This window comes from Amblyomma mixtum, chromosome 7 (genome assembly GCF_055824585.1).
Source record: "Amblyomma mixtum isolate Tamu chromosome 7, ASM5582458v1, whole genome shotgun sequence".
Taxonomy (NCBI): Eukaryota; Metazoa; Arthropoda; class Arachnida; order Ixodida; family Ixodidae; genus Amblyomma; species Amblyomma mixtum.
Genome location: NC_143018.1, coordinates 82740750 through 82763694, shown reverse-complemented (window position 1 = coordinate 82763694; position 22945 = coordinate 82740750). Strand labels below are relative to the sequence as shown.

The window sequence follows — 22945 nt, the reverse complement described above, 5'->3', positions numbered from 1 at the left end:
GGCCACCTCGTCCCCACAAACTTCCTCATCTTAGGCACACATACTTGTTTCTCTGCCGCGCCTAGCTACGTTTTCTGTGTTTGGAAATAAACTTTGTTACGCTTAGCGACCATCGTTTACCTGCCCTTCGCATTGCGTAGCCTGTGCGTAAGCCCATTTCTTCCCCTTACAAAAACGTTTTAGACAGTCTATAGTGTGTCTATATAGTCTATAGACGGTCTATAGACAAATCCTAGATAACAGTCTATAGGCAACAGAAATGCCTAGACAGTCTATAGACAATCTACAGATTCATAGTCATACACTTTTAGTAGACTTTTGTCTATAGACTTTCTATTGACTATGAATAGACAAAAAGCAATATCTATAGGAAGTCAATAAAGTAAAAATAAGTCTATAGACTGTCTATAGACCATTTCTATAAGGGTCTACTTTATTTCAGCTCGAATGCTGGGAACTTACGTTTGTTCTCAGGCCCACCCTGTCAAAGATATTCCGTAGCTGAGCTTTTGCGTATGCTTGCTAGTGTCAATGACGCATGCCACACTTGAACTTCAATGAGTACTCGATGTGTAGAATTCAGGCATTCTGTTATGACCCCAGATGTTAGTTACATGAATTTTGCCGGGGTGTTTATCGACGTAGAAGACACAGCCTAAGCCGGAATAGCGGAGGTACTCACCTGTGAACAGCCTGAGTGTTAGCAACACTCTAGGTTCAAGCAAGTTTTATCGTAGCTCTTGGGAGAATGCCGATGTGGGAGAGCAAAGAATGATCAACGTGCGCGAACTATCATGCAGTCACGTGAGCGCTGTGTGAAGTCTACGTGATTTTATTAATGCAACAGTGAACAACAATGTTCCAAAAATAAATTGATAATACACTCAATACGCCAAGAGGAATCATTTCTCTTCAGATAGTCACCATAGATTAGGCAGAAACAACAGGAATTTTAAACCGCTTCGCAACTTGCAACGAAAGCACCATTGGTGACATGGAACGGTCAGGTCACATATTCTACTTGAGAAAGCCTCCATGAACATTGTGCGCGAAATTATTCACGAACAAAAATAATATTTTTGCTGTACAGCATTCTAGAACGTGCGCTTCAAAGCCAGTTTCCCGCCAGTCTAGAATATGATGAACTGTCGTCGCAAAAAATAATTAGTGGCTTACAAAGATATCAGCAATCACTTTCGAGTGGTTCACTAAAGCTCATGTCTCTCTCTGCAGTTGAGTTTCAATCTAAGCTCGTGTGTATTTTATTAATCGGTATTCTATTACATAACTTTCTTTCGTACATTCAGGCGCTTGTGTCAAAATCACGACTTCGCTCCAAGATAAGAGAATGATGCACGCAGTGATATGATGCATGATGCTCCCACACTCCCAAATGTATCAAATGCTCTCACTCCACACTTGTTCCCCGTTCATCAAGACGTTCACGTAAAAAATCATGGGCGCTGTAGGGCACCAAGAAATGTGCGACTGCAATGAATCACTCACTCGATTTTCATCTGCATTAATCGACACAAATCATGCAACGATTCACCTAAACACACACAATCACTCACTCGCGTTGCTTGAGAAAACACTCCAGCTGAAAAACTGACTACGTTAGAAGATGAAAACTGCACATTATCAAGCATATGTCTGAGTATTTGTAGCATAACTTAAAGCTGTAGGGCCCCGAACACTAAATCATGCACCTAATCATCAAAGGGAGTCCAATTCATGTACGAGATTGTTACTATTACAGCAACCCTCATACCATCGTGCCGCAGTTTAATTTTGAGTTGATAGAGGTCGTATCGAGAATGCTGGAATCTTAGAATTCCCCTCATCACCAAGTTTCTGGGCTGCATTAAACACTTCCTTGCACACAACGCGAGGCATCGAAACGTATAAGCGTCGTTAGCGTAGGTCCCTAAGACTAACTACTTGGTGACGAGGAGACGAAGCCTCTGCTGTAACAGCTAACAATGGTTGGACCCTTGAATCGAAATATAAGTGATGCGATGCCTTTGGAGTTGCATTTAATGCGCATGCCTGAATTAGGACAGAATACGGTAACTATACACGCTGCGTTCGCATATATAAGCACCAAAATGCCGAGTTAAATGAAATGACTAGATTTTGAAAAGACAACGCGTGAATCGAAATCTAATGTAAAAGCTTTTACCCGCAAGCCAGCACCAAATTTAAGCCAACAGCGCTCGCAGTGTATGCTTGAAATGCCTAATTTTTGTTCCGTTTTTTCTGCCCTGTCTTGAGGTTTCTACTAGTTGCCATCATAAGAGCCATTACATGACGAGGATTGGATTTTAGGACCGCACTCTTTGTATCCGGCTTGCATCGTACAGTGCCCACACTTTGCAAAAAAGTTTCAGAAAAGAACAAAACAAATGAAAAATAAAATACAAAAATCAAGAACACGACAAAAGAGCACCCACACACACACACACATTTATAAGTGAACGTGCAGGAAGGCAGAGTTACTATATAGTTCAGGAAGGGAGACAAGACTGCCATCTATCGAGGGAACTAAAAAGAGGCGACGGTGTTCCGGTCATATCGATCGACGATGGTGTCGTCGTCACCCGCAAGGTGGCAATAAAGTGTTTCGCTTGATCGGCGCTAGGGGGCACCACAGGATTTCGAAAGTACTAACGGAAGTCATCCAAGCATCTCCAGTTTGCAGTCACGGTAGTCATATTCCTATTACAGCGTCAAATGCACTGTATTTGTTTAAAACATCAAAAATACTCGACCAAGTGCGACATAATTTATGTCGCACTTGGTCGGCTAAAAAAAATTAAGAATTTCTCTATCTTGTTGGGCGCTCTATCACAGTCTGTACAAATGGGAGGGCACAAGATAACTGCCCGATAAGCTAAAAAATATTTGTTCTCAATGAAGATGTGGTTTTTTGATGACCACCCTGGTCAACCATACAACTAGAGATCTCTTATGCGTGCACTTGCGAGAGTGCTTAAACAGATGCAGGCAATCCGCGTTTTTCTAAACGAGCCAAACTCAAGTTACTGCATTCTAAATAAAAACCTAGGTGAAAACCTTCTAGTTATGTCCGTTTATAATTAATAAAATGACGGCTTGAAATGCAGTGACAATTTGCAGGGACAAATGTGGTGACAAACCTAATTGTTTTTTTTTTTTGCATGGAGTCACTTTCTTTAATTCATAGTGTAGAACGTCCCGCCTATGACGATGCTGCAGAAACGCTCTAACTATACTGTTGACTTGACCTGTAGAAGTTAATCGCAATAAAATTCTGTATTTTATATCTCTCATTCACGAGGACAAATTTACTCTGCAGCGCTATAGGTGGCAAAAGTTAACTTCATATAGGTTTACATAAACACCGTACAAAGTCTTTTTTTGCTGATATCACAAATTAATGGCTAATAGTAAGCCCTACTGAAGACGTGTATCTGGTAAAGTTTATCACGATCATATCGTAACCCTCTCCTAGAAGTACAATTTTGGTATACTTTGCGGTAAGTTATTCCTTTACTCATAAAAAAGGAATAAAATAGTTGAAGTTCTTTAGTGTTTAAGGAGCGCAGGAAAAGGAGCATTGCACTACATTCCCAGGAATACCATTGTTATTGTTGCTTATCTCCTAGGTCAAATCGTTCTCAGACTTTTCATTGCGAAATTGTACAGTACCCTAAGTAGCAACCACTTTCTTGTTTTTCTCGACAAATAAGTCTGGATGTAGTTACTGCGTAATAACCGGGGCGCAATAAGGGCTCAATTTTAATAGTAATGATGCAAGGGTACTAAAACAGTTACTGCCAACAACTATCCCGTAGTTTTCGGTGGAGTTCTAAACCGTCAGGCGAGGGAAATAACCACACGTACACGAAGTAGTTACACAGGCAACAAGTGCAAAGTAATGACAGTATACGCCGCGCAGGGCTTTAGATTTTACATGGTACGAAGTTGATGCAAGAATTTCGAGTATGATATCTAATAATTCAGTAAAAGCGCCTTCACTACTAACCACTTGGTTAAGAAAGTTAAATTTAAGGCAGGGCACTTCACTAATAACTATCGCTGATATCATCTTGTATCTATTCGACACAAGCTCGCATTGACGTCGATAAAAACTATAGTTGGTCTCAATACAACTTCCGAAATTGTGCCAGCGTTTTTGTGGGAACATATTCCTTGGATCCCGCTTACTGCCAGTAATATTCTTTTTACGAAAGGTAAGAATGCTTTTTCCAGCAAAATCGTCGTGTACTTCCTGGTCTACCGTTAAAAAACGCTGGAATTTCGCGGCCCATATTGTGTAATACCGGACGTCGAACTTCATATACTTCCCATTTTTTATAGCAGTTCATTTTGATTTTGGGGATAAATTAGAGTGAAAGACGGAAAACCATGCACTGTAAGGAGCTGCGTTAGCACCGGGAATGAGAAAATTTAGAAAATTTGGCTGTCCGCACCTACTTGCTCAAGCTTTCTCTTCGCTGTAATAGGTTGCAGCGTATCTTTCGTTGCGAAGTTCGACAGCTTTACCCTTGCATCATATGAAACCCCAGCGCATACTTAGTGAAAAAGTAGCCAGATTCTTAGCCGGAAGAACCATTCACACGGTATCTAAAGCAATGGAGCTTTCAATGTACCTTTTTAAGTCTTGCATCATCATCTCGATTATGGTTTCGATATGTGCTAAAAATTACTTCGGCAATTTTGACAATAGGCTTGCAGAAAGAGAGCGGGGCCGCTCTTAGCAACTGGACGAGGCCTGGGAAACTCATAGGCTGGCTTGTGTCGTAGCGCTGAGGGGTCGGTCCTGGATGTTTTCGAAGTATCCTTCGTCCATATCGTCGTTTTCGGTTCGTATCTCCATCTTCTGAACGACCAGCCGCATTAGCGAAAGTTGCTGTTCCATGGCCCTAGAGATCTCCTTCAACCTGCAATGAATCAGTCAGTCAGTAAGTTGTTGACCCAAGTATTTATTGTTATATCCAATATTATGTCTTGGAAGTCTTTTGAACGAGGAGAAAGAATGGTTACCATAAAGCGTTCCTTGTCCCTGTCCTTTCAGCCAACCTTTTTATTGTGAAACATCAACAGGTAATCCGAGCTAAAGTGTTATTGATTGTTTAGTCAGCCGTGTTTACTTTGCTATTTTTACAATACAGCGTGGATGTTTTCGGAGCTCGCAACTATTTCTCCTAAACAAATGAGTGAATATACCAAGACTAGTCAAATAAGCCACTGTTTTCGTTTTTTCCTTACACATCTTAAGGTGTGGGCTTCATAACGTAGCTAAAAGATGCGAGAAAAGCGCACTATGATGACTGAAACTCAACAGATCTGTTTACAAGTGACTGTTTAATGCTTCTTCGAAAAACAGAGACGCGACCACTAAAATGAACTTACCGATTGAATGAATTTTACTGGTCGGCGTCTCTGTTTTTTCAAATGTGTCCCCCCAGCCAGACGGGATTCCGTCACACTCGTGACTTCACTGTTTAATGCTGTACGTTCATTTATTCTCTGACTCTGCCAATCTTAGACCAAAGTACTTGTAAGCGCGATGGAGCTTGCTAGGCCGAAACTGAAAGCGACAGAGCTAACACAGCTGCTATTAACGCGGGATCACAAAATTTATTGTCCACTAGGACGATTTGAAAAATCACAAAAGTTTGTATGGAAAAAAAAATCGCGTACCTCACGCTACCTGTCTAAAGTGAGGATAACAATCCAAACGACGTAACGGTGACGGCAGCATGCGTATAGGAACCACGTTTGCAGTGCAGTTACATGATTTCATGATCAACATCGGTCCATGTCTTATTATTAGTGACCTACGACTAAACATTCAACGCTGCACTGTCTATCACTTACCTTCGTTTCTGCCTGTTGAGCTCCACGACCATCTCTTGAATGGAACTGTCAGGTAGCCCACTTCCAGCGGCAAGGGCTCTGTTGCGTTTGCCGTTCTCTTTGGGACTTGCAAACCAACGTTGAATGGTCTGCCACTGTAAGAGAAAATACACGTTCTAAAAATACTGCTTTTTGTGCAAGTTTCTATATAATTTGCAATCACCTTCTTTTTCTTACTGCTGATGCTTTCCGATAAGGTATGTTGTTGGGGGAGTTTTCCAGGTTTACGATGTGAGTTTATAGCGTAATTCATTCGGGCATTTATTTTCGTTATCACCTTAGGAGAAGTGACATTTTGAAAGCAAAGAATAATAGCCTCGAAATTATCGATTCTTAGCAAAAATGAATTCTAAGGCCAAGAAAAATCTGCTCTCAGCATTAAGACTCCAGCGTTTTCGTATATCGGATACAATGGTACGCAAGAACGAGAGCCATGAACATGGTAAATAACAAAGGTTTTGAAATTCGGTTCGCTTCCGAGCTTTATGTGCGAGACATGTCAAAATTAATATTATGCAAGGATTGAAAGCGAGGGATGCAAATCAATAAAACGTCAATTGCACTAATTAAAAAAAGCTTTTAATGATGTGCTCCACAGAAAGAAGCTTTTTTTTTACCATAAAGCCATTAAGTTGCCTTTATGTCTGCCTCCTAGGCACCTATTACTGCTGCCTGAATAAAATGACTTTGACTTTGACTTTGAGCTATAGCAATGTGCTTAATTTCAACTTGCTCACTTCAGATTAGGCAGCACAAGGGTAAAGGTGCAGATATCTTCCTTACAACGTAAGACGAAGACCCCTTTTGGTTCGGGTACACGTAGACCTCAGTCTTGTCAACCATGGTCAGGATGCGACGAGGCAGCTTACGCTCAAGGTCAGTATGTAGCTCCACCTGTGGGAGACAAAATGTGCAAATTTTCCTGCGACGAATTTCATGAACATGGCACACGACACAATTGCAAGTTAAAATGGGTATATTATATGTCAGAAAAAACCGCCAAGGTAAGCGCTGAAGAATACGCGTACTTTGAACTCTGGACGTTTGATCTCTTGCAAGAGTTATAATAGTTCAAGGGTTACAAAATGGTTGGTTTTAGATGTATGCCACATCGTTGCGTAACATAAAGCACGCCAAAAAATGCCCCTTGGGCATAGCGTTGCAAAGATTCAGCATGTGATTCCCTATTTTTATGGTTCAAAAGCCGATGTAGCTACCGGTCATGCCTTTTCTCGTGTTACGGAAAGTGGGAAGGGTTTCGGGCCACGGGGTCAGCCAGTGGTAGTGATGGGCGAAGAGTGTTTTTAGCTCCACCTTCCTTTGGCAAATGAATATTTCACACACTCAGAAGTTATGCTTCCTTTCCTCATTTGCACTCTTGCGTTTATCATTGCGCACAATCGTGTAACGCCAACAATACGAAATATTAACCGCCGAGCAAAAACATTTCACAGGCTATCACCTTATGTATGCCGAAAAGGACCGAAACAACTGCGCCTCCACATTTAGCTTATAAACATTTTGTTGAAAGAAAATGCAGTGCTGTAGTTTGCACAGGAGGATTCCAGAAATGACACCAAAACGTGTTTCTTAGGAGGATTGTTACAGAAAGTGGTTCATTGAGAAATTGCCAATTTTTTGTTTTACAGCGCTAAATAATCAGCTTCTTCCCTCATTTCGTGAAGTTATCGGTGACATCTCTTGCGCTACGTGCCTCGCGCTGCCTTCATCATCATCGGGTGGCGCCCGCTCGTACGCTGTCCTGCGACCGTAGTCGCAAGCAGCTCGTGCTTCATGCTAACTTCACTGCCATCAAATTGGGTAGTAAATGTCAACCCAGTAACTGTCTCCTTTCTCAGTGGATACCCCCGCGCCGTGAGTAAAGGGATGAAGAAAGGTATGAGAGAAAGGCGAAAGAAGGAGGTGCTGTCATGCGGGGCTCCGGAATAATTTCGGCCGCGTGCTGTTCTTTAAGGTGGATAGAGATCGCACTGCACAAAGGCATCTTCTGTGCTTCGCCTATTTCGAAGTGTGGCTGCCGCCGCCCGCATTGAATCTGCGTCCTCGGAACTTCATCCGGAGACTCAACCATGCCTTCAAAGAAGGGCTAAAAATTAGGAAAGAAGAAAGGGAGAAACGGTGCTGTAGGGGAGAGCTCAGGATAAATTCGCACCAATTGGGATTTCTTAACGCACGCTGTCAACGCGCACTCTACGGGCATCCTTAGCTTCTTGCATCCATCGAAGCGCTGCCGCCGCGGACCGAATCTGATACCCCGCTCCCAAGCTCAGCTGTCCATCGTCGTAAACGCTAAGGGACCATGAAAATTGAAAATTGGTTTCGTGTAATGGAAACGTAGAGAAACTCTCCCAATTCTGGGGAACACTCCAGAGGCAGCGTGAGAAAAGGGATGGAGAGAGTGAAAAAATAGAAAGATGCCGTAGTGGAGGAAAGAAGCAGAAATGTTTGCTGTGATTGGAGAGAAAGGCTTGGCAGGAAAAAAGAAAAATGAAAATCGGTTTTGCGGAAAGGAGACCCGCAGTAAATGTTTCAGGCATCGGTGGACACATGAACTGCGCCGTGAGGGAATGTATGTAAAACTGAGTGAAAGAAGGGCGACAGAAAGAGAGACTGTAGTAGATGGCTCCGGATAAATTTCGAGCTGGGTATGTTTAATGGGAACTTAACTTACATACCACATCACGCGGGCATCTTCTTGCCGCCCAAACTAAACATGGCCACCGCGGCCGGAATCGGCACTGCGACGATAGAAAGTACATCTTTGCGCAAGGTTTGTATGTAGGATTAAGGAAAGTACATGGGGCCGTATTCTCACATTACTGAACTTGAACGTGCCGTGATGTAAGAAATTAAGGAAGGAATGGAATCTTCAAAACATTACTTTTACACTAGCCTTTACACAATATTGTAATTTACGCCGCAGGTGTAAACGTTGTGAATGTTTTTTTTAAGTGCTTAGGACCATTGTAGTATACAAGCCAAACACTAAAGAAGGACCGGCTGTTATGACAATAAAGAGGGGATATCATGACATGCATCATTTAGAATATCGGCCCAATTTAATGCGCGTGAACTTACCTGCATTGTGAGCCTCTTGAGCTGTGCGTTCCTGCGGACGGTTTCAATGTCACCAACGGCCAAACCAATCTGAAAGAGAAGTGACGAGCGGTTTAATGGGAGCAGCAGATAGCGCACTTAGACACAGCGCCATGTTAAGTTCGTAGTTCTTGTTCGACCCTCGATAGCCTCGGCCTTCTATGTCCTGGTATGCGCATAGTGACGACAGAGCTGGGGTGATAGCGAACCTTCTAGGAAGCCGCTTCAGGGTGGACCAATCTGACGAACTTCGAGTGGTGGTTTGCTTAGAAGAAATGGACGTTGTTTTTCATCGCCTAACACAGCACGATTGACACACATAGGTGGCAAGGTACGGTGGATCTTGCGCAGAAATGCGAACGTTTAGCCGGCATTGGTGCGCAGATGAAATATGAGAGTAGCCCTCTCTCGTGACCAGTCTCGTGGTGTCTGGGCGTATTTGACCCTTCTGCTACCGCATTTTGACACGTAGGGACGTGCTGAGTTTGAATCTCCAGTTGTAGTGTAGTTTAACTTTCGAATCATGTGAGAATAATGGTGCTTACGAGCAGGTTCATCAGCAGGATGGGCATGAGGACGATGAAGACGACCAGGAACCAGGTGGCGGCCACAATCTGGTACCAGGCGGAGGACTCGAGTGCGCGCATGGGCCGCAGGTAGGTGCCCAGGAAGTCCAGCTCCCCGAGCATCATGGTGCCCACGCGCACCAACGAGATCACCGGGTTGTGGAAACCCTTGTCGCTCATGTTCTGCAATGGTGGAAACAGGGTGCGGATACGTAGGAACATAAGAACAGCATTCAACAAAAATTAACAAGGGTGAATAGATGTGCCAAGTAACATTTACGCAGAATTAACACGTGCTGGGTTGTGAGCATGTCAGTCTGGCTGATGCCAGGTTAGCAAACATATTGATGCGGGTAGACGACGACGACAAAGAGCGATGGCACGAGCGGGAAGAGTAGAAGACGACAACGAAGTTCGGACTGTGTTCTCGGTGCCGCTCGCAGCTGTTCTTGTCTATTTGTAAATATCTGTAAATATATTCTTTCGCGCAACATATTTGGTGGAGGTGCGGATTTCCCCTACGTCTACCGACGACGGAGCTCCGCCGCGGCCGCCAGTTGCCTTCACTCATCATGACCTAAGACGCCGCCCAGCAAACCTCAGCCCCGGCCATGACATCACTCGTTCTTTCTCCCCCTCGTGACCCTGGGACATTTTCTGGTACCGACAACACTGACGTCGACGACTGGATCAACATGTACGAGCGAGTGAGTACCTACAACCGCTGGGATCCGACCCTTATGCTCGCAAATGTAATATTCTATCTAAAAGACACCGCCCGGGTCTGGTATGAGACGCACGAAGACCATCTGACCAGCTGGGACGTGTGCAAAGAGAAACTCCGCGAATTGTTTGGACTGCCGCTCGGCCGAACGCTTGCCGCTAAGACGGACCTCGCCTCCCGAGCTCAAACATCTACGGAGTCCTATGTGTCGTACATTAAAGATGTGCTGGCCCTCTGTCACAAAGTTGACGCCAACATGCCCGAGTCTAATAAAGTCGGCCACGTGTTGAAGGGAATCGCCGACGATGCATTCAACTTGCTCGTATACAAGAACTGCACTACAGTCGTCGGAATTATTAAGGAATGTCGACGCTTCGAGGAAGCCAAAAGCAGGCGTATTAGCCAGCCGTACACACGCCTCCCCAACACGGCTGCGACTTCTTCATGTGAAGACCTGCGACACCGGGAAACTCCAGCGCCCCCAGAAGATGTGACCCGCATCATCCGACGCGAGCTAGAAGCTATGTCCCCTGCCCCCCTGCATCTACATGATGGCGACAACCGCTTGCCTACCATCTCTCTGGTATAAACTGTCGTCCGCCAAGAGCTTGCAAACCTTGCTTTCCAGCCCGTCAGCCCTGTACGGTCTTCACCACCACCCGAAATCACTGCGATTGCTCCTGGACGACCTTCGTACTTCTCTCCACGTCGCCGAAATCCTAACGATTGGCGGACAACCGACGACAGGCCCATTTGTTTCCATTGCCACCGCATTGGCCACATCTCCCGCCACTGTCGAAATTATTGGTCCCGTCGCAGCACATACCGTCCTCTCAGCTCCCACCGCGACGACGTACAGCCCAGCCACTACACGCCCCCTCCAGCCCAGCACAGTGCTACAGTCGACGGCCAGATTCCCCGCTCCAGCCGCTCCCCGTCCCCCCTGCGTCGACAGTCTCGTTCGCCCCAACGCCGTCGCTCCTCTCCTGGCCCCTACGGACGCTCGCAAGCGGAAAACTAGACGCTGCAGTGTCTGGAGGTGATGCTGCAGTACAGCCCCAGTCCCAAAATCCTCGATTAGCCCTTCGCGCACACCATAATTTGCTCGCCATTCATGTCGATGGAGTGCCTGTGCGAGCCCTGATCGATACAGGCGCGCACGTATCCGTCATGAGTTCGGCCCTACGACGCCGCCTCCGAAAAGTACTGACCCCTGCACCCAAAGCCGTTCTCCGCGTTGCCGACGGCGGAACGCCTCATGTTGTTGGACTATGCACAGCCCGTGTGGCCATATCCGGCCGCCATACATCCGTTCTGTTCTCTGTTCTGGACCAGTGCCCTCATGAAGTCATTCTTAGCCTCGACTTCCTGTCTGAGCACTCCGCCCTCATTGCCTGCGCCACTAATGTTGTTCAGCTTGACCTTCCTCTTTCTGCTGAGTCGCCGTCCCCAGTTATACACCGTCTTTGTGCTGTCGACTTTGTCCGTCTACCGCCTCAAGCCGCAACTTACATTTCTTTCTCATCTGTTCCCTCTGTACCTGATGGTCACTACGTAGTCACTCCAGAACTTGACGTCGCCCTGACGCGCAGCATTGCGCTTCCACAGATTGTATTTACAATGTCGGCCAACCGAACATACCTTCCGGTCCTGAACTTTGGTTCATCCATCCAACCACTCCCGCAAGGCATCTCACTCGCCACGCTGTGCCCTGCTGCCGAATGTGTGATATCAGTGGTGGACAGCTGCTTACCTTCCACTCAGCAATGCCGGCTACCTGCGGCCCCATCAACAGTGAACCCAACGGACGACTACGCCGACATGATCGCTTCTGACCTACCGCCGCTGCAAGCTCGCGATCTTAGGTGCCTCTTATCATCTTTCCGCGACATCTTCGACTTTGATAGCCGTGTTTTGGCTCGGACCTCTGTGGTGACGCATCACATAAACACCGGTGATTCCGCTCCTCTCCGCAGACGTCCGTACCGAGTGTCCAGCGCCGAACGCACCGTCATAAATCAAGAGGTGGACAAGATGCTCGCAAAAGACATCATCGAGCCCTCGTCAAGTCCTTGAGCTTCACCAGTCGTCTTGGTGAAAAAGAAGGACGGCAGCTGGCGCTTCTGTGTTGATTATCGGCACCTCAACCGCATCACAAAAAAAGACGTATATCCACTCCCAAGGATCGATGATGCATTAGATTGCCTCCACGGCGCCAAATATTTCTCTTCAATTGATCTTCGATCGGGGTACTGGCAAATTGCCGTTGATGAAAAGGACCGCGAGAAGACCGCCTTCGTGACGCCTCATGGCTTATACCAGTTTAAAGTCATGCCGTTCGGCCTCTGTAACGCCCCGGCTACCTTCGAACGAATGATGGACTCCCTTCTTCGTGGCTTTAAATGGTCCACTTGCTTCTGTTACCTAGACGATGTTGTGGTTTTCTCGCCTACTTTTGCCACGCACCTCGAGCGCCTCTCCAATATTCTGACAGTGTTTCGTAACGCCGGACTTCAGCTGAACTCATCGAAATGCAAGTTCGGTCGTCGCCAACTCACTATTCTCGGACACCTCGTTGACGCTTCTGGTGTACGCCCAGATCCCATCAAAATTCAAGCTGTGAGGGACTTTCCTCTTCCAAGGTCGTCGAAAGATGTGCGCAGCTTTGTCGGCTTGTGCTCGTATTTTCGCCGTTTTATCAAAGATTTCACCGGCATCGCTCGTCCCCTCACCGATCTTCTGAAGAACGACACCCCCTTTACTTGGGGCCCTGCTCAAGAGAACTCATTTTCAACCCTCGTCCATTTGCTGACCGCTCCGCCCATCTTAGCACATTTTGACCCGTCGTCTCCCACAGAGGTTCGCACGGACGCCTCCGGATATGGCATTGGCGCCGTCCTAGCCCAACGTCAACAGGGTCAAGATCGAGTCATCGCTTATGCCAGCCGCCTACTTTCAGCCGCAGAGCAAAATTACACCATTACTGAGCGCGAGTGTCTTGCGCTTGTCTGGGCAGTAGCTAAATTCAGACCCTACCTGTTCGGCCGTTCATTCGCTGTTGTCACTGATCACCACGCTCTCTGTTGGCTGTCTTCACTGACAGATCCCACCGGTCGCCTTGGTCGCTGGGCATTGCGCCTCCAAGAATACTCATACTCCGTCGTGTACAAGTCAGGGCGCCATCACCAGGACGCTGACTGTTTATCCCGATACCCTGTGGAACCACCTGACTTAGAGGACGCTGAGACCCTGCCCTGCCTCTTAGCTATCTCTGACCTTGCCGATATTGCCAACGAACAGCACCACGACTCATCTTTACGTCCTATCTTTTATGGCATCCGTTCTGCAAACCGATCTCCGTCTCTGAAACTTTATGTGCTCCAGAACGGCATTTTGTATCGCCGAAACCTACGCTCCGGTGGCCCTCCGCTCCTGCTCGTGATACCCCAACGTCTACGCTCTTCTGTCCTTGAAGAACTGCACGATCTGCCGACAGCCGGTCACCTTGGCGTGTCCCGCACGTACGCTCGGGTGCGGGATCGCTTCTTTTGGCCTGGTCTCTATCGTTCCGTCAAGCGTTACGTGGCCGCTTGCGACCTGTGTCAACGTCGGAAAAGGCCCTCCACTTTGCCTGCCGGTCTTCTGCAACCCATCGACATACCTCCGGAACCTTTTCACCGTGTTGGTCTCGACCTTCTTGGCCCTTTTCCGACGTCCCTCTCCGGCAACAAGTGGATCGCTGTCGCAACTGATTATACGACTCGGTACGCCATCACGCGTGCTTTGCCGTCCAGCTGCGCTACTGATGTTGCCGATTTTCTCCTGCAAGACGTCATCCTTCACCACGGTGCCCCTCGTCAACTGCTCACCGACCGCGGTCGTTATTTTCTATCCAGAGTAGTTCACGACATTCTTCGCTCGTGTGACACGCAGCACCAGGTCGCGACAGCTTACCACCCACAAACCAATGGGCTTACGGAAAGGTTCAACCACACGCTCACCGACATGCTAGCCATGTATGTATCGCCAGACCACCGCGATTGGGACGCAGCCTTGCCTTATGTGACATTTGCATATAACTCTTCCCTTCATGACAGAACAGGCTATTCTCCTTTCTACCTTTTGTTTGGTAGGCATCCCACCTTGCCTTTGGACACACTCTTGCCGCCTTCTTCAGCCCCCACCACTGCTTACGCTCGGGACGCCATCTCCCAGGCCACGCTGGCGCGCCAAATAGCACGTAGTAAGCTACAAGCCTCTCAAGTTTCCCAGAAGTCAGCTTACGACCGCCGTCACCATGCCGTCGAATTTACCCCAGGATCACTCGTCCTTCTCTGGACGCCCTCTCGCAGCGTCGGTCTCTCCGAGAAGCTCCTTTCGCACTACCGTGGCCCTTACCGTGTCGTGCGCCGTGTTACCGACGTGAACTATGAAATTGCTCCCCTTGAAACCTCGCCATCGTCCTCTGGCGCCACCACCGACATCGTCCACGTCTGTCGCCTTAAACCTTATCACGACGCTCATACGTCGCCGCCCTAACGCCGAGAGAGCGTTTCAGCAGCCGGGGGTCCTGATGCGGGTAGACGACGACGACAAAGAGCGATGGCACGAGTGGGAAGAGTAGAAGACGACAACGAAGTTCGGACTGTGTTCTTGGTGCCGCTCGCAGCTGTTCATGTCTATTTGTAAATATCTGTAAATATATTCTTTCCCGCAACAATACTATGGTGGATGGTCAAAAGTGAGATGAAGGTTTATTTATTTACTTATTAAGGAACCCACAGCGCCGTGGCATTACAGTGGGGGGGGGGGGGGGGGGGGGAGTAGGAGTAGGTTATGACTATGTCAAGAAATTTGCTTGAATAACGTGATCATGGCCGCCGCACAATGGAGTAATATGGAAGTAATTCGTCTTGCACTGGACGCAACTGGCCGAATCCGGTAGAAGAAGCTGCCTGAAGGCGATAACAGATAAGAATTTGACCAGACCACAAAAGGAGCTGTTTATGCCGGCAGCCAGGAGTGAAGCGGAGAAAAACAGAAAAGTAATAAAGCCGAACTTCGCTATAGCGAAATGATTCATAAAAGTAATGAGTACAAGAAAGCAATTAGATATTCGTTTTGGTGCCATAAAAGACTATGTTTTTAAGCAGTAAAATTATCCCACGATGAGGCATCAGGAATCTCATCACAACTTCGGGGTTTTTTCGCGCTGAGTAAATTGATTTCTAGCACTGGACAACAGCTCCATAGCCATTCGATGCCGCGAATTAAAATGAACGTTTTCCTCCTCGCGAAGAACGCAAGACATGCGCAAATATTTTCCTGCCTTCAACAAGACCTGGTTGAAAGGTTTATCAAGAGAGTGGATCGAATTGAGCGCGACAGACTTTGAAGACGACGTGCCCATCTTCGTCCAAGCTCGGGTGCGCTATCCCCTGAGCGATGTCATGTAACACAGTGCGCGCGGGTGGCCCGCGGAGTGTATAAATCATTTACAAGGTAATTTATGTTCCCAATAGTCTGACCTACTTGCTGCATAGCTGTTTCGAGCGCGCTCAGCTTGTGTATTACTGTGTGCATTTCAGTTTCGGTTTTCGCGGCGTGGGAGTGTGGTCCGGTAGTTTGGCAGTGCTTTTGGTACGCCTGACGATAAGGACAGCTACTGATCAGACGTGTCGCCTGTCACCGGTCAGCTGTCTCAAGCTCGTCATATTGCATGTGTAGTGGAGTGTTCTGTTCCTCTAAAACTCCGAAAAGTTCAGCAATACATGGACAGGGTCACCCGATAATCTGATAGAATCGTCAGCGCTATCCGAAGACCTAGCCAACGAAACCAATAGCTGAAGAATCAGTTTATCACTCGTGATTTTTACAGGGCCTGGACATATGCGGAGAAAACTAAGACAGCGCGCACAAATGCGGCGCTGCTTCGACTTTGATGGTGGGAAAGATGAGTCGTATTTTTTTTTTGCTTTTAATTTTCAATTTCGTGCATTTTCAGTTTGTCGGAGTTTTTTAGCACGTGGGCAATTTGGTTGATGCATTTGAACATGTGAAGTCGGAAGCCACATTTCGCGAGCACACCCTGCTAATAGCTACAGCTGTAAAAGATAGTCAATGTGCTCACTTGGAATTAAAAAAAAGATCTTCCTTTCTGGAAGAGGGCAAATACGGGCTGGTTGGTACATGTTTTACGAATTGGAAAAACAGCGCAATCGAAGACGAGACACAAGAGAAGGACAAAACACCAGCGCTGACTAACAACCAAATGGTTTATTGCTACATTCAAGGCAGCATATATATGAAATGGCACGAGTAAAAACACAAAATAAGCATGAGAGAAAGATACCGCACAACCACACAACTTGACTAAAAAAAAGGCACGTCACTGATTAAGATACGCAAGTTCCTTTGAGAGTAGATTTATGGATGGGCTGCTGATACAGGTGTTACCGAGCTTTCTGATATGGCAAGCCTCCGAAATGAGCCTTGTGGTCTCATCTTTATAACGGGCGATTATAGTGGTCCGATTGAGGTGCGCTTCGCAATCTTCACACTCAGCACAGTGCAGAGCAAGGTGGTTTCTGCGAGACTTGTTCTCTATATCTTTTGCATGTTCACGCAGTCTATCGTTGATGCATCGTCCCGTCTCACCGATGTAGAAACTTGTGTTAGTCAGCGCTGGTGTTTTGTCCTTCTCTTGTGTCTCGTCTTCGATTGCGCTGTTTTTCCAATTCGTAATCTTCCTTTCTCTCGTGGTCAAGAGCCGACGTAACCATGAAAAGCCGTGAAGTACCGGCCTAGGACATTCAACATACTAAAACTCGTTGCAAGGCAAAGTCTCGTCTCGGCCAAACCCAACCATCCTACCGCACTGTCGCTCGGGAGGTGGAGTTCAACGTACAGGACCACCACCTTCAGCTGCCCTGTGTTTACCTTGAGTTCCGCGCCGCGCCGAAGGATGGTGCTGCGGGTCCGCACGAGATAGGGTGCCTCAAGGTCCGTGCCCATTGAGGAAAAAAAAAACTAAGGATCGAGCGTCCGGCGACAGCCTTGAAGCATAGTCTTAACAAGTAAAGATATAGTAAAATAAAAGATAGTTTCCCCCCCCCCCCCCTGATCACGCCACGTGATAGCATGTGGTAAAATCTAGTGCCGCTGCGCGCGCGCATGCGCGCATAGCGGGGAAAACTGACTGTAGATCAAGCTCTTTGCTGTAGGCGCCCCGCGCCACGAGCCGCGCATACGCACGCACTAAAACATACCAGAACCAAAACATAAAGGACTGACTGGGAGAGCGAAAAACTGAGGGACAAAACGGCTTCATAAACACTCGGCTTGCGAACGCTGGCCGCGCGACGTCACACTCCCTCCTTAGTTTTCTTTTCCTCCGTGCCCGTGCCTCTGATAGGATCATTTGGCGGAGGGTACAGGGATTATGCAACAGGCGCGGCGTCCTTGCTTGGCTCACAAGTCTCGAGGAGTGCGCATGCGCCGCTGGGGCTGCAGGACACAGCGTAGGACTCCTTCGCGCCGCGGAGCGCCTGGCGCACCACGCGACTAGGAAGATGCTGTCGTCGACGCATGCGCTCGCTGGTAGCGCAACAAGTATCCATCAGGGGGGGGGGGGGGGGGAAGTTTTGCCAGAGCTCGTTTATGTTCCCTTCCGTGTTCTCCCTTCGGTTTCCCTCCCCTCCAGCACCAGGGTCACCCGCTATGCACCACCAAAGGGAGAAAAAAGCACTTCATGCTTAAGAGAACTGCTGAGGTAAACAGTTCCGCCATCGCCGACATATTAACTGATCGACTTTTCCTCGCAAAAAGGTTTTAAATTGTACTGTCAAAAGAGGAGGTCAACCAACGGGAAGAGACCATCAGTAGCTGTCATGTGCCTAAAGATCTAGGCGGGGAATATGAAAAAGCGGGCACACTTACCATTGCTCGCATGGTTATATTTCCTGTATATGGGTCGACAACTGGAGTTTTTACGTTGATCTGCCAAGAAAAAAGGATAAATTAGTGACAGACATGCTGTAGCCGGTATGTTTATTAGAGAGTAAGTTTAATAGGTGAAATGAGTTTATTTGAAATTAATTTTCGCAACTTCCCTGATCCAGTAATTATACGCAATACAAATAAGATTATGGTTGGAGAGCGGGCAAGCCTACGTGAGTGAAATATGCAGTAGAGATTTCTGCAGTAGCACTGGTTGTAGAGCGGTGACATACAAACTAAAATAAGCACCTTGAACACTTGTTACCTCAGGCTACCATGGCTCTCTATTAAGAGCTTATGGTTACAGTTACCTTGACATGACTGTTATTTGCTGAAATATAATACCACATCAAATAGTGAATACAGTGGCGACATGTTAACTAAAAAATGCCAACTTCTACTTGTGTTGTGTAAGACTACCATAGTACAGTTTCTAAAGCATCTATTTAAGAGTTCACATGACACCAGAGAGTTTGTCCAACTTTTTAGTTCCCAAGGAAAGTTCCTATTTCTTGCACAAGCAGTCCTGAAATCAATGCACAATACGATGTTTGAAAACAGAACGCAGCGGAAGTCCCCTCCGTCATCGCTTATAAACACGGAAGCGCTGATTTCGGTTGAGTTCTCCCGCAGAAACGCGTCCTCTTGGATCGCCTTCCGGTACTAAATTTAGCCTATGGGTGTCAGGCACCAAAATGTTACAGCATATGATGCTTGGCTGCTTGGGAATATTTAGTTCATCTGCCATTTTCAACCATTCGTATTTTTGTCGTTTTTTTGCACTTGTAACTTCTGTAATTGGCTTACATGAGACGAAGGGTTGTGAATAACGCAAGGAAGTGTTCCTGCTTTTTCTAATCCCAACCTTGAACAGTCGGTTTTGCGAGTGCTACACACTAGTATTTACTCTTAATACATAATGGTATAGGAAAGACAGCAAATTTCAAGTGTTCGATCGAATAACTGCTGTCTTCATGCAGCTTGTTAAGCCGAATATATGGGAAGGAACCTTTTGAATGGACCACAATACCGGAAAGAAGCCTCTCTTAGCCGTCTTATTCTGGCCACGATCTCGAGTGAGCTTACAGCAAATGATAGCACTAAGGAGTGGGTGCGATAACGGTGGGGGGGTAATGGCTTCAATGGGAAGGCGGGATAAGCCTTACAATAATTCTTCTGAAATTGCTGCGCTTGCTTCGCATAGTCTGAGCAAAATTTTAACTCCTTCCATTGGCCCAGAGGGCCTGTGCTCTCTAACAATTTGAACACTAGCCTTGCTACTACGTGTCTTTCAATTTGGGAACTTTTAGCATGTACTACATGATCATGCCTTTAGTTACTGAGTTCGGGACTTTTCTGCGCAATCTAATTGCATCTTTGAAAAACATAGATTTCTGCTGGGTAATGAGAACATTCCTTCCCACATTTTAAAACATTGTAGGTTTTAACTGGTACCAGAAGAACTCCAGTATGGGGCTAAAAAGCCAACAGTGTGGACAAATGACCTTTGACAAAGACCGTACAGGTTTGAAATATTAGCAGATTAACCCATGCGGGGCAGTTATGAGGAAATTTTGTGCCGTTTTTGTGCCGCTCCAATAAGCGCAAATAGCATGCATGTTGATAATTAACCGCTGGGAAGCTGCATGAAACAAAAAAAGCATTAAAAACAAAATAACGGCAGCAGGAACAATACAATTGCTGAGTGTGGAAATGCGCAGAAATATATATTAGCATCTCGAGAAAAAAGCAGCGCGAAGCTTTCATATTTACACAACTGATATCAAAATTCACTGCAATCGGAAAGTTTGAATATTGAATAATACGCTCTCCTGGTGCTTTCAGGCAACAGCTATTCAAGAAACTTAGACACTTAGCACCGCTAATACTCACGTCAATTTTTGCGAGAAGAATATGGAAGCTCAGGCCGAAGGCAATTATTAGCACAGAGAAGACAAACATGACCTTCAGTAAAGTCGACAGGATCTCTAAGAACATTACAACGTAGAGTCCGATGCGGTTGAACCTGAAAGGGAGGGAATGGGTTGGGAACAGTATATCAAACTGAAAACATAGAATCGCTGTGTTTCATTGACACACATTCGAAATACAACTGGTCATTTACGCTTTTCAATCTGTCAAAAATTTTTATATCATTACAAAGCAGTCAAATAAGTTGTATATTTACCCCCCCCCCCCCCCCCCCCCCCCCCGGCTGCCTTCACGTCCGAAACGCCCTATATGTACGGCTAATGGAGAACAGTAGAATTTTGCTGTACATGAGCCAAAACACTGGTGAAGAACGTTTCATCGGATAGAATGTGCGGCATATTGCGTTTTGGTTTATCCACCATACTGCTTACATTTAAATACGCCAAGCTTTCAGGAGTTTCGAAATCAATATGACGTTGGGATGCAATGAACGAATGTGAGAAGTTCCTCATTAACAAGCAGTATTACGTTCGAACTTTCCCATGCGTTTGCGACGGGAGTAGTGCGGAATTTGAATTTTAGAGAATATATATTAAGTGAATTTCAGTAGCTCGTGAATCATCCGTACACTGCAAAGTAAACCTAATAAGAGCTGAAAGTTTTGCCCTAGAATAATTTTTTTTAAAAGACCATAAATGAATTGAGACAGAGTCAGGTATGCGAAATAATGGTGGTAAGGCAGTGTCCAGGACCTTTCCACGTTGACTTTATAGTGCAATTCATTCTGTAAAGACTCTAGCGGTCTGCACAAACTTTTTTTGAAAGAGGACGAGCAGCCTCTGTTCTGATAGAGTATATTTAGCGCAGTGTAACACTGTGTATATATATATTTTTTTACCGAACCGCACACTCGGACTTGTTATTCGAGGTTCTCACTACAGATTGCAAGCATCCATCGGTGCCTCAGGTTCATTTTTAGCCTTCAACGCAAATGTGCCCCACCTCTCCTAATTTGTTAGTCCTAGCTACATTACTCATTTCGACACACCGTACTTCACAGTTAAAGATCAACAACCTCCCCTGTGGCTGACGACTAACTGCTAGCATACTTTCCAGATCGCGGTAGGTATTATTTCTGCGGTGTGAATTTTCAAGGCCTACACAAACAGGGAATGGTGTTTCTTATTTATCTATAATATTTACACTATTATTTATTGTATCAAAACTTAAAAATTTCTACCATGATTTTGTTTAATGCTTTTCTGAAATGAACACGCTGTAGGAACAAAAAGAAGTGGTTCACAGAATGCGCGTAAATCGTCTCAGGATTTTCAGCACTTTCAAGAAACATAAAATACTTCCCGGTACGCTGTGCAAGTTTGGAACTGCAAGTCGATCTCTTTAGACGGGCTTACCTCTGCAGATATAGCAAATAGTTGAACCACGCTAGGAACACGGCCAATGCCGCCATGATGTATTGGTTGCTTCTGTCAACCACAGTAGTCGAGAGGTGACCCGCAGCCATGAGGCCACCGGAGATGTACAGCGTCCATTCTAAGACATTCATGATGTCTAGGAAGTACTTGGCTCTCTGTAAGAGAATGAGGGCAGTACACGAACGCATCAGATGGCATGCTTATGCACCTAGAAATAGATGACAGTCAGTCATAGCTTAGCAAGGAATGCAGCGGGGCAAGATTCACCCTGTTTCACTATATAATCTTCACTATATAAGCTGTTTCAGCAAATGCTTATATGTGTATACATGAAGCATGTACACCCACTGTGAAATGTTATGAAACGAGACTCTGTTGAGGAAATTTAATTTCTTTGCATTCGTATTGCATTCTTTGAGATTTCATTACGCACTGTGTAACTGGCAGATTGACATTTGGGTTGCATATATTTAAATATTTCAGCATGCAAGCATGTTTTCTCACTATCTTGCTTTAGATCAAATTTGAAGGCCGGTGCTCAGTTCGAAAGGGCAGTACTGTAAATCAGGGCACTGAGAATTCTCCTAAACGCCAAAACGTACCCGCTAGGTGTGTAAACAACCACTATAAAATTTGCTATCATATGTTCGAGTTATTCATTGCGGAGTAAAATTAGCCGCTATTTTTAGCAAAATTCATGACCTTTATACGTCTTGAGAAGAAACGTCCTTGCGGCTAAATGAGTACGACACCCTCCAACGCAACGCGAAAGTTTTATTGCCGGGGAATGCAAAAGGTTTACAAGCACGAAGAAAGCGCGAAACCACATCGAAACGAATCCAGCGACAACATTCTGTAACGTTTCGTCTTTTTTTTTTCTTTCTTTTTGGTCCTTTATAAACCATGTCATAGTTCTCTGCCTCTGTCACCGGGAAGCCGTGATGACGAGACCAGATCAAAAGAAAGGGGAACAAATCGAAATGTGGCAACATCATGCTTTTCACCAGCCACGGTGACTGTGCTATGACGGTCCCGTGTTGAGCCCAAGGACGCTGGATAGAATACTGGTCGCGGAAGCCGTTTTTCGATGAAGACGCTATGCCGGAACCTTATGCGCTGTCAGATGTACAGTCTTTGTCAAAAGTAACCAGGCTCCATGGTTTGCTTCTCACTCGTATAACAGCGCCCTCAAGGCTTCCCTAAAGAACAAAAAGTTCTTTGAAGGTGAGAACAGGGGTTCTTCTTAC

At 46.1% G+C, this 22945-nt stretch overlaps 1 protein-coding gene across 1 annotated transcript in view; it reads right to left on the bottom strand.

The window, feature by feature from the left end:
• Positions 1–749: 749 nt before the first annotated feature.
• TrpA1 (Transient receptor potential cation channel A1) overlaps positions 750–22945 on the bottom strand; it is a 174014-nt gene continuing 151818 nt past the window's right edge. Inside the window, exons 19-26 of the mRNA XM_089553029.1 lie at positions 21678–21853; positions 20224–20356; positions 18271–18330; positions 9588–9791; positions 9025–9093; positions 6709–6819; positions 5887–6020; positions 750–4946 (exon numbers count right to left, since the gene is read on the bottom strand). Of these exons, the coding sequence (XP_089409155.1) occupies positions 4787–4946; positions 5887–6020; positions 6709–6819; positions 9025–9093; positions 9588–9791; positions 18271–18330; positions 20224–20356; positions 21678–21853 (1047 nt within the window). The 3' untranslated portion in view covers positions 750–4786. The remainder of the gene's footprint in view (positions 4947–5886; positions 6021–6708; positions 6820–9024; positions 9094–9587; positions 9792–18270; positions 18331–20223; positions 20357–21677; positions 21854–22945) is intronic.